The sequence below is a fragment of the Rhamphochromis longiceps genome, linkage group LG17, assembly GCF_057381845.1.
Source record: "Rhamphochromis longiceps isolate RC_006_pf linkage group LG17, R_longiceps_female_GT1.1, whole genome shotgun sequence".
Lineage (NCBI taxonomy): Eukaryota > Metazoa > Chordata > Actinopteri > Cichliformes > Cichlidae > Rhamphochromis > Rhamphochromis longiceps.
Window position 1 is genome coordinate 5,490,160 of NC_140573.1, and position 12,907 is coordinate 5,503,066.

The 12,907-nt window shown below is 40.6% G+C and overlaps 1 protein-coding gene across 1 annotated transcript in view; it reads right to left on the reverse strand.

Moving 5' to 3' along the window:
* Positions 1-12,907, reverse strand: part of camk1da (calcium/calmodulin-dependent protein kinase 1Da) — a 71,100-nt gene that overhangs the window by 31,279 nt on the left and 26,914 nt on the right. The window contains exon 2 of the mRNA XM_085387077.1: positions 4,608-4,739. Coding sequence (XP_085243203.1) covers positions 4,608-4,739 — 132 coding nt within the window. The remainder of the gene's footprint in view (positions 1-4,607; positions 4,740-12,907) is intronic.

Consider the following 12,907-nt stretch of genomic DNA (forward strand, 5'->3'; position numbering starts at 1 on the left):
TTCAATGGGCAGAATTTCTAGATATAGCCAAGTGTGGTCTCAGGATCTCATCTTTGCTGTTTGTAGATGATGTGATTCTGTTCGCTTCATCAGACATACAGCTCGTACTGTGGCTGCTCGCCAAAGTGTGTGAAGCAGAGAGAATGAGAATTGGCACCTTAAAGTCCGAGACCATAGTTCTCAGCTGGAAAAGGGTGGCGTGCCAACTCTATGGCAGCAATAAGCTGCTGTCACAAGTGGAAGACTTTAGGTAGCTCAGTGTCTTTTTCATGAATTAGGGGAGACTGAAATGTGAGACACGAATATGACAGATGGATTGGTGTGTCGTCTGTGATGCATATGCAAAGCTGTTCATTTACCGGTTGATCTACACTAAGAAGTCTGGTGGAACGTGACGACTTCACTTCTTGTTGACAAGAGCTGTCTGATGGCAGGTAAAATGGTGCATGTGGTTTTCTCTGGAAAAAATCAGAGGTGGGACTCAAAGAAGCTGCTGTGAATGACATATTTTGCCTAAGCTCACCCAGAACACAGAAGTGTTTCAGCATGCGCTGAGGTGCTTGCAAGAAAAGTTGTGCTACTGAAGATAAGTATTTGACGAAACAAGATGATGCTTTTGTTAGCGCTTGGGGTCAGATTTACAGTTCTTTCCACCGTCTGCTGCCACCAAAATCTCTGAAACTTGCCATAACCTGATCCAGCAGATTTCCCTCCAAAGCTAAATTGGTGTCTCTGCCCTGCACAAGACTGCTTGAGACAGAATCTGCTCACTGATGCTCTCTAACATGCACTGAAATTACGCTCATTTGTCTAAATGGATGTCTGCTCTCTCCCTCGTGGATCCAATTTGCATTTTCTCTAATGTTAACAGTGAAACCAAATTACCAAAGTTATTGCATTTAATGGCATAATAATTGCTGCAGCACTTTGATTTTTCTGTGTAACTGTAAGATCACTTGTTTGTCTGTAGGGTGAAACAGACGAAGACTTCTCTTTCTTGATCATTTGAAATGATAACTTTGGTGTCTCTGTGATGTAGTGCTTAAAAACATTCACCTTTAATGTGTAAGATCTGTGATTTGAGACCAGGCGGTGAAACAAAGCCAGCCGAAGGCGGTCACAAACCAGCATGCTCTTAGTGTTGGTGTCAAGCCCAGACGAGGAGGGTTGCTTTAGGAAGGGGATCCGTTATAAAATCTGTATTAAATCAACATGTGGATCCATCTTCTGTAGCAACCCCTTAGGGAAATAAGTGAGCAGCTGAAAGAACCATGTCATTTGAAATGATTATTTTAACAGTTTGCAATGGGAAGCACACATTTCTTTTTGAGCTTTTCCTCATTTTCTGACATATACTGTTGTAGTGAATGCTCAGTAAGTTTTAAACACTGAGGTCAGTGCATGTATAACTAATTCCCATAAATGGTAAATGGATTGGTTTTTATATAGTGCTTTTTACTCTAATAATAAATGGACTGGTTCTTATAAAGCACTTCTATACTCTAACAAGCTGCAATGAGTCTGAATAAGTCTTCAATGAACAGAGCTCGAAGGGCCACGGCTGCCAACTGGTTGTATTCTGGGTATATTCCTATAGATCTATTATTAATACTAGTCTTTTGTCTGGTCAAGTACCTAAGGAGTTTAAGCATGCAGTCATACATTTACTTAAGAAACCAGGCTTAGACAGTTCAGTCATATCAAATTTTAGACCCATCTCTAAGCTTCCCTTTCTTAGTAAGATTCTGGAAAGGAATGTTTATACTCAGTTGATGGACTATTTGAATGACTCTCAATTGTCAGAAATCTTTCAGTCCGGCTATAAGCCATTTCACGGTACGGAGACAGCCCTCGTAAAAGTTATGAATGACATTCTGATAGCGACAGACTGTGGTAAATATGCAGTGCTGGTCCTGTTGGACATGACCGCTGCATTCGAAACAGTGGATCACGATTTGCTGATCTCCCGCTTACAGCACTGTGTGGGAATTTCTGGTTCGGCACTTTTGTGGTTAAAGTCCTATCTTTCAAATAGGACCTTTTGTGTTAAGTTGGGGTGGGCTTCATCCTCTGTGGCCCCTCTGCTTTGGGGTGTGCCACAGGGACCTATTCTTGGGCCATTATTGGTCTAAGGAGCTTGGAAAGAAAAGCGTCTGGATTTCTTTGAGTTGCTTGAAGACGTTTCACCTCTCATCCGAGAAGCTTCTTCAGTTCTAAGGGTCAAATGGTGGAGAGTCACTGAGAGACCCCAGATTTAAACCCAGTGGGAGTTTCCCCCCAAAGAGGGACAAAGGACCCCCTGATGATCCTCTACCTAATCACATGAGCCAAGGTGTGAAAGCGGGTGTGGGTCACAATCAGCCAGGGTTTCGGGTGAGCTCCTTGTGAAACCTGGCCCTACCCTATCATGTGATTTCCTGAGGTCAGATGGCCCAGGACGTGTGTGGGCGTTAAGGCGTCTGGGAAGGGATCTCAAAACTGGATTATAGATGGCAGACAGTTGGTGTCGTAAACCACCACCTCTTTTCAAAGATGGTCGCTCACAGTGGACGTAAATGGCTTCTTTCACTCCTCTTTCAAACCATCTGTCCTCTCTGTCCAAAATGTGAACGTTGACATCCTCGAAAGAGTGACCTTTATCCTTTAAAATCTCCTGAGTTTCTCTGATACACCGGCTACATAGGGGATGACTGAGAACCTTCACAGACATCTTGGGCCATTATTGTTTTCACTGTACCTTTTGCCTCTTGGCGCGATTTTCCGAAAACATAAAGTGTCATTCCATCTATATGCAGATGACTGCCAGCTTTATTTACCTTTTAGTCATTCTGATAGTCTCCCAAGTCAACCTCTGCTTGACTGCCTTAGTGATGTTAAAGCATGGATGGCAAAAAACTTTTTAAATTTTAATGATCGGAAGACAGAAGTGATCTTATTTGGCCCAAATCGTTTTTCTCATGCTCCAGATGTTGATCTTGCAGCTTTGACTTCCCAACTAAAGAGTTCGATCGCAAACATACAGCTGGTCATCTTCACCTACCTTTGATGACCACATAAACGGGGGGGTAAAATCAGCATTCTATCACCTCAGACGTTTAACGAAGGTTAAGCCCTTTCTTTTCAAGAGTGACTTGGAAAGTGTTATTCGTGCCTTTATTACTTCACGTTTAGATTATTGCAATTCTCTTTTAATAGGGTTGCTGCGGCACGATTTTTAACTGCGGCATGATTTTTAACTGGCAGAAGGAAATTTGACCACATCACTCCGATTTTGGCCTCTCTACACTGGCTTCCAATTGAATTTAGGATCCGTTTTAAAGTCCTTTTATTGGTTTTTAAATCTCTAAATGGTCTGGCACCTGTTTATTTGTCTGACTTGTTGAAGCCCCATGTCCCCATTCATTCCCTTCAGTCAGCTGAGCATTTGTTGCTTTCAGTCCCAAAGTCACGACTGAAACTTAGAGGAGACCGAGCGTTCTCTGTTGCAGCGCAGATGCTTTGGAATAACCTTCCTCTCCATATTAGACAGGCTTCATCAGTGCCAGTTTTTAAGTCCTTATTAAAAACCTATTTTTATTCCCTGGCTTTTAACTCTGTGGGTAACTTCCCTTTCTTAAATTTTATTGCTATGTCTGGTTTCTGCTATCTATTATTATATTTATATTTGTATTGTACAGCACTTTGGTCTACCAGGTGTGTTTTTAAAGTGCTATATAAATAAATGATGATGATGATGACAGAACAGGAAGGCTGCTGAGCGAAAGGTAATAGTAAAATGAAAATTTCTGTCCATGCAGACACATACACATATGTTTTTCAACAATTTATTTTAATTAATTGCTGTCATATCAGAAACAGACTGGATGCAATTGGCAACTTGACCCCACTCAATTGCAGACCGACTTTGCCTTATGTCAACATTTATGGCGTCTTTTAGTGACGGGTTGGTAGAAATAACTTACTACCACAATACTAAGTATAATGCAAAATTCACAATAATATCACTTTGTGAGTGAAGTATTGTGATAATATTGTATCAGTGATTGAAAACGTCATTATCACGTCATTTTGTGTGTATTTGTATAACTGGCATGGGGAAAAAATATAAAAATACTGAAACCTTATTTTGGGGCAAAGTCAACAAAGATTTGAAGTGATTTTAAACCGATTTGATGACTTCAAAATAACTGCTCAAGTATCTGGGCAGAGACAATGTTCCTGCTGATTGCAGAGACTTGCTACTTAAATGACTTTGCTGTCCATTCAGACCTTTAAGCAAAATTCTAAATTCTGTTACTTAAGCACAAAAGTGTTTGTTCGGCTCTTGTGTGACATTGTAAAGTTGAATCTAACATGTACTTTAAACACCAACAAGAAACGCCGTATAACAAACAGTGTTCTTAGCCTAACTCTTGACGTTAATGTTTTGCAGCTGCTACACTGACAGAATTTTCAGTCCTGAATATTGTTTGTATTAGGGTAGGCAGGCTGTGGATCGTGACCTGGGGGGGGGGCTTGGTGGGGTATGATGCATCAGAGATGCACAGTTGCCCCGGTAACCAGGAATTAGTAGACTTATGTTTGTGTTCTCGTGTCACAGCACTCACTTCCTCAGCACGGCAATCTCATTCTCGATGCTGCTCTCCTTCCCCTTCAGAGCCTTCTTAGGGATGCATTTCACTGCAAACATACGGCTGGTCAGCTTCTCCTGGGCCAAGACCACCTCTGAAAACGCCCCTCTGTGAACACATGCAAACTCATGTGAGTCACGAGCAGACTTGTACATTTAAATATATATAAAAGACTGAAAAAAAGGTCAATAATTTCAGTGTCAGACAAAATGTATCTGAATATTTCTTATGTATCTCTTACAAAGACAAGCATGAAAAAACATAGATTACGTATTTGAGTACAAAGTTTTAATGTTTATCAAAAATATACTCCAGTTAGCACTTCCGCTTGAAATCAATTTTGGAATCTTCTGTCTGCTTTATTTTATATAATAATGAGCAAACTGTGTGTCCATCCAATAAAAACAGTACTTTACAAAAAAGCAAAAAGATTTAAAAATAAGTGAATTCAGCTAGTTTTCCTTTAAGATTCCATGTGCAGCAGGCAAAGTCTGATATTAACAGGCGGAAAATTACAATGAGATTGGATCTGCCAAGTGTAACGTGAGAGCACTGGCATTTTATTTTTTTTATTAGCTCAGAGCGAACGAAAAATAATTTAAAAGTTTTGTGTCTCATTTTATACACACAGACGATCCTCAGTAATAGTCATGAAACTGGAATTAGCCAATTGGAGGATTCAATCCAGATCCATCTTCCAGTCCTTGAACGAGCGTGTGTGTGTGTGTGTGTGTGTGTGTGTGTGTGTGTAAGTGGGCATTTGTGCATGTGTGCGTGCGTCACGAAGACGAGCAGCGTGATGAATGAAGATGAGCTTATTGCGAGTTAATCTGCCTGAACCGGGTGTTGACTCCTGAGTCGATCTGCCCTCAGCTTCACCGGCGCATTAGAGTAAACAAGGGGAGAAGAGATAAGAATGCATGTCTTTATCTCATCTCTAACCTCCTCCTCTTACTGTCCAACATTCTGACTACCTGCAGCTGACACAAATCCGAACTTTATGAAGTCTTCTAAAAGCGCAGCTGTATTGAATTTAGGAGGATAAGCTCTCTTAAGGCACTTTATGATCCGTGCTATTTATCTGAACTTTTAATTCCACATCCTCATGTGCAAGATCCCTAGTCACAACTTCTTTTACCCTTCCGAAATCGAATCCTTAGCAAAACTTTGCATCCAAGGCCCTAAATTTATATAACATTGGCTTGTTGGCGACGTTCCATCTAATGCTTTCATGCTGCCCAAACAAATCGTGTGCCAAGTAAGATGAAGCCTCGGAAACCCTGCAAGGCCCCTCAAAGCCCCTCCTTGATGAAAAAAAGGACCCTGTGTAGCCTTTCGCGCCCTTGACAAAGTATCAAAAGAAGCTGTTATTGAGCTATTTTGCTGCAGTTTACAACATGACTTCATTACTTATTCCTAACTACTAATTAGCCCTGACACTGAGGAAGGAGCACTCATGACAAAGTAATGAAAGAGTAGATTGCAATGTGTATTTTTCTCAAACTTGGACAGGTGAGCAATCACAGTTTTACAGTTTACCTTCAAGAAACCCTATCGAGTAATATATCATATATCATTTGCCCTACCCAGGGAGTTGCAATCTGACTGATCTCGTTCTGTTTGTAAATATGATCAGAGATGGGCAGTAATGCGTTACAAGTAATGCTTTACTGTAATCTGATTACTTTTTCAAGTAATGAGTAAAGTAAGAGATTACTACTGCAAAACAAGTAATTAGATTACTGTTACTTTCCCGTAAGCATGCTGCGCTACTAAACCGTGATTTTGTTTGTGAGAGTGTCTCATGACACTGACGTACGAGTGTGCGACGTCCGTGGCAGCAACAAAGGTGTGTTGATCAACAATGGCTAATTTGGAGTGCGGGACAGAGTATGGCCATGCAGCGATAAAAGCTGGGAAGTACTGACATTACTTTGAGTTTGATTCCTTAAAAAGTGACAAAAACATTAGCGTCCACTGTACACTGAAACTTCTTTCTACAGCGAAAAATTAAACTCCAAATCTGAGCAAGTGTCACGACGTGTGGAATTCAATAAAGGACCCATTCTAAACTAAATATGTAAACGGCTGAATTAATGAACAAAATATTTACACAAATTTGCTGATGTTAAAGGGCTTTTAAGTTTACATGGATCAAAACTCAGCGCTTTCAAGAGGCTTTTCACAATAAAAGCATTTTTTCTTCATCTTTACAATGGCTAAAAAATTACTTCCACCTTGGGTTTGTTTTCATACCGTCAAACACCACATTAAACCGTTATTACAGCATCCCCGTTTTTTAATCCATATGTATTTTGCTGAGTATTTCTGGGTTTTAAGCATCACTGAGAGTGCAAGAGGATGTTGTGAACGGGCTTCCTTCTGCATCAATATGTTTGTGGCAACATACAGAAATCCCTTGGGCTCCCCGAAGCGCATTCAACAAGCTGTCCATCAGCCACAAACTTGAGTGCAGAGAAAAACGGTTTGTCACCATCTTTCCTGCAGTCGCTGGGGCTTGGTGTTTTTTCTCATGCCTCTCAGTGGGAATCATGTTTCTTCTCACTTGTACTTCCTCCTCCTCTCTCTCCCTTATCTCATCCTTTCTGTCTGTCATCTCATGCTTCGAACATATTTTACTGCAACAACTGATCAAAGTGATAAAAAATGATGATCTGTCTGACTACCGATTCTCAGTTGACTATGTGAACAAAAGAGAGACCTGCTTGCACTGATAATGGCGATTGTGGGTTTCGGTGACGTCAAAGCCAGACAAAAACAAGCAGGCCGTGATGTTTGTATTGTTGCTTCATTCAGTCAGAAGTGCTTAGAGCCTTTCATCCACAACCCTCAAAGAGAGCTATACATGAATGAACATCCAGTGCAGCATAAAACCACAAAGAGACACGTATATATACACTGTTAAGGCCACTCTCACGCACTGCCAGGCTTGTTTGAGTAAGAGCATTAACCTGCACTTAACATTCCTTTGTTATAATCCCATAATAATGGCTAATATCAAAATCACAAATAAACAAGCCGCATCAAAACTATAGGTTGTAAAATGATACGGGACTTTCAGCTAAACAAGCCAGGTGCTCCCATTCTATGATAATTGTTGGCTTTAATTTTCTCTCACACTGATAATCTTTCTAATGCTGCCAACCATTAAAGCTTGTGTATTCAACATTTTTATAGTAACAATGAATCAGAGGATTGTGTCATTAAGGGGCCACTTATATGTCATGGAAACAGAGATCTACCACCCAAAACTGCTCTTTTCTCATTGTTTTAGTTTTGTAGTCTACAGTTCTATAACTTTATTTATGTATTTATTACATTAAACACTGAAATGATCATGAAATAAAATTATTAAAATTAAAAATAAACCTTATCACAACCCGGCCATATTTCTTGAGAATGCAAACCATTTGATACATTTGAGTAAGGATCCCGTTTTATATAGTAGTAAATCATCCAGCATGGTTGTTTAGCTAGCTAACAACTCCTACTCTGTGATCCAAATCTGGTCATGTCTTGGTTGAAGAAACAAGACTCCTAAATTTAAGGTTTTAAAATGGTAGTTCATGAACAATGGGTAACACTGTGGCCTTCTTTCATATACAGACTATGTCATTTTATTATCACTCCATGGCAAATTTGTTCTCTAAATCAAACTTTTCTAGCTAAGCCAGAAAAGCCGAATCTTTATTCCTACTATGCCTCTCACTTTCTAGATCAACCAAACTGATAAGCCATCAATGCTTTCATGGCAACCGATAACCTACTACACTAACGTGAACAGTTGAATGATCACATTTTGTTTTTACAGGCAGAAACACATGTGCATGCTGTATTTGTTCTTGATGATTATTTTGCAAAATCAAAATTAAGCTGAACTGCAGGAGAAAGGTCAGAAGAGAGAGCTGAAAATGTGACTGGAGGCAGAATGGACCTCATCACTGTAGTTCCATGCAGTTCCACACACACCACTACCAACAACAGCAGGAAATCAGCATGGTCCACTTCACATTTCGTCAACTCTAAATTCATTCACACACTAAGGGATATGTGGGGTTCATTGACTGGAGGAAGGGGAACCTGTCTAACATCTGGCAGCTGAGCTCACACGATGGGCTGTGTTTGTACATCTGTTTATCCCAGGGCTTGACTAGCAGGTAGTCCCCAGTTTGCTGTTACCTGCGGCAACAATAATTGCATTTCCTCCTGCAGGAACTTGTGTAATTGTGTCAGTCGAGCTCCCCTGCTTCCTTCAGTGCACTGAGCGGGAAATGTATTGGCAGCAATGGTGTGTGCATGGGTATGTTTCTCCACTAGATCACATATCCAACAGGGAAACAGTCTGTCTCACGTGCACACATGTGCACCTCAACCCACACACACAGAGTGTATGATAGATGTGTGCGTGTGTGTGTGTGTGTGGGGGGGGGGGGGGGGGCTGCTAGGACAAGCTGACAAGGTGAAAGGTTTCCAATGTTTTGTTGAGGAAATCCTTCCACGTCCACTGCAAAAGTTTGCTGTACTGGTGTGTTTATGGGTGTAATGCCATATTGGTCACTTATAGACACAGAAAGTCAGTCTGGGAAGGTGAGCTGACCCAGCTCCACTGAAAACGTATGACATTTACACAGATAGGGAGGGGACAGTGAAACAAATGGATGACATGATCAAAGCAAAAGGCTAAGTTAACCAAATTCTTTTCAGTTACCCTGTAGAGTCACTACAGGTCACAGAGGGACTGGAGGTTGTTTTTGCTAACTTCAGTCATTTAACATTTCCCATGTTCTAACTAACTGTCTGCTCTTTACTCAGAAGGTATAAAAATGGGTGTAGCTACCGAGTTTGAAAAGCAAATCCAATGTGCAAATTCCTTGGACCTGCATTCTTTCTAATCACCAGTAGGGGGTGACTTTTGTGGCTCCAAAAAGACATAAAATGGCCCCCAGCTGCCCCACACTGATGAGTTTATGGTCTCAAGTTTCAAGACTTACTGAATACAACATGGTGTCCCTTTTGTAAATTGGCTAAAGTCGGGTGTGCAAATATTAGTCAGTGTTTGTGGGCTTTAAGTCGGATCTCATCCTTACTAGTCTGGTCAAGTATCAAAAAGTCAAAGCTCCAAAAACCGGACTTTGCAACCCAATGGGTTTTTGTCCCCCCAGCCAAAAAAAACTACAACACCAAATCCAAAAAAGTTGGGATGCTTTTTTATTTACATTTCACAAACCATTTTAACTTCTTGGAATTGTGGTTATAAACTCCACATTTGATAAAATAAACACAGCTCAGCTTTTTTTGTGGTTTATTTGGCATGATTCTCAACAAGGTAAGGTACAGCAGACTTGCAACAACTCTGACAATCTAAAATGTCACTAATGATAATTAATGACAATGAATTCATTTGTGAAAACTGTCAACACATCCCTCGGAGATTAGGGGAAAACACAAACTTCTTCTCATGACAATATCTCCACTGCCTGCACTCATCTCAAGTCCTCATCGCTCCAAAGCTTCTCTTCCCTCATTATATTATTATACCAATGCTGTATCTCTGAAATACAATCTCAGTTTTACAGATTTTATTCTTCTTCTATCTGAAGTCGAAATGCTCCTGAATGTGAGCAGTCCTGTTTGTCAAAATGAAAACTACAGGCTCAATAAACATTTATCCAAGAAATTACAAGTGCAGTTGAATGAGAGGAAGTGTTACAACAAAAAGCAGCTGGGAAAGAAGCTGTAAGCTCTCATTCATACTCTCTTACTCTGTCTGTGTGTGTCTCTCTCTCTCTCGCACACACACACACACACACACACACACACACACACACACACACACACACACACACACACACACACACACACACACAGAGCAGGATAATGTCAGCTATGGAGGTCGGTGCTTGCCCGATCAATAATTAGCAGTTTAATCAAAGCAGAAGTGGTTGCCTCTGAATTGACTAATACACACACACATAACAGAAGGCCTGATAATGACAGAGCATGGACAAGGACAATTATACGGCACGAAACTAACGTCATCACCGGCAGAGCACAAACGCATGCACCATTATTTGCATGTGGTTTGAATACAAAGTAATCTGCTTGAATTATGTCTCACTGTCTTGGTGGCCATTCAAAAAAGAAAAAAAAGAAAAAAAAAGATTACCACATAGAGGAAGCTCATGACATGCAAATGAGAAAAAGAAGGAAACCCAGAGTGGATAAAAAAGATTAGACAATAGGAGAAACTGGTCGATAAAATGTGGTTGGCACATAGGACGTCTGGACTGGTGGAGTTTGGGAAAGAAGCCATTTGTCTGTTCAGGGCAAATATTTCACCTGAAGTAAAATTCACTGCTGGCCAGCCGGCAAAGTCGCTTTGGCTCACTGGGATTCCACCTCATGATTTTGTCACTGTTTATGCAGGTTCAATGAACCAGGAGAAAGAGGATGGGGAAGGGGCAACAACAGGATGTGATCTCACTTTGGGTTTGACACAGTGACAGTTGGCTTTGTTTTGTCGTATTTCATTAATTTAGGCAGAAGTACTTCAATCCAAAGGAAGGGAAAGTTTGTATATCACTGTATTTTGGCTCACCACTCAAAGGGACTGGCAGGTCAATAAATCTAGCAGGCCTAGCTGGATACTTTGCCTATCCAAATGAATGTCTTTTGTTTCAGAACTGCATTGATTAGCAATAAGGTATTACTTGTCTTTGAGCTTGAGCACAACTTGAGTGAAGACCCATTACGTGTTCATTTTGTGTAGTAAATTCTGACTAATATTCTAGGTGGAGTAGTGTAATGACTCACCATAGACTAAACTTATTGGCCCTTCAGCCCTAGGAGCAAACAACCATGCAAGCCTTAATGCAAATGCAAGTCTTCAGCATAAAATTTATTTAACAGCAAATATGTCTGCTGTGAAAGGTTTTGTTATGTGTGAAACTCTGACACAGTCAAACTATTCCGGAAGGTAGTAGAGACGTTCAGCGGGGTTAGCAGATATTTGGCGGATGTTCATTTTGGCAATGGTTGTAGCATCAAAAATAATCTCGTTCTGTTATTTTCTGTTGCTTCTTAGAATCTTGGCGTTGCTTTTAGTTGCATTCACAGCTAGTTCAGATAGCATCTGCAGAGCTCAGACAAAAACATGCTGGCTGTGAATGCAGCCGGGGCAAAGTCTTTATCCGGAATCTGGAGAAATCACCTCAGAGATGAATTCGATGATGTGCCTAACAACACCCTAACAACATGTAACAACAAAGGCCCCAACTACTTGCTTTTTAAACAGCTGCTATATCTGCTACAGTAGCTTGAAAAGTTTAAAAGTAAAGTGTCTGTCAGCGTAAAGTGAGACACTTCCTTTGTATCGGCCTCATCCTCGACTGCTGGTGCCAGATGGATGTCCCAACCTGAGTTTGGTTATGCCAGAGGTTTCTTCCTCTTAAAAGGGAGTTTTTCCTTCCCACTGTTGCCAAGTGCTTGCTCATAGGGGACCACCTGATTGCTGGGCTTTTCTCTGTATTATTGTACAGTCTTTAACTTACACTTTACACCTCGAGTTGACTATTGTTGTGATTTGGTGCTATGAAAATCAAACAGAACTGAATTAAACTGTGGAATGTAGTTCTTTACTTGACAATTTCAGAACATCTTTCAGCTGCTTTTATCTTTCTTTTCTTCTTCACAGGGTTCTCAACAACAGATGCCTTTCCAGACATAACCCTCCAGTAAGTTATGTCTCCTTCTGATCAAGGGTTTGTCATGTTAAACAAATGTAACTGTCTATTTAATTAATTGGAAGCATCTTAGGTGGAAACTGTCATTAGAATATTATCCATAGCTTTAAGAACAGATTGAACTGTTTTTATGTTGTATACGTATATGTTGTAGCTCAGGAGGTAGAGCAGGTCACCTACTGATCGGAAGGTTGGTGGTTCGATCCCTGGCTCCTCCAGTCTGCATGCCAAGTATCCTTGGGCAAGAATCTAACCCCAAGTTGCTCTCCGATGCATCCATCAGATGCATCAGTGAATGTCTTTGAATGTAGTTAGAAAAGCACTCAGTTTAGAGTCAGTGCTTGTGAGAATGGGTGTGAATGTGGCATGTTGTATACAGCGCTTTGAGTACTCTAGGAGAGTAGAAACGTGCTATATAATAATCAGTACATTTACCATCTATGTCCCAATATGTTTTGAAATTTAACAGAAATTAATTCAACATTTAACTTTCTATTAATAGTTTATGTGAAC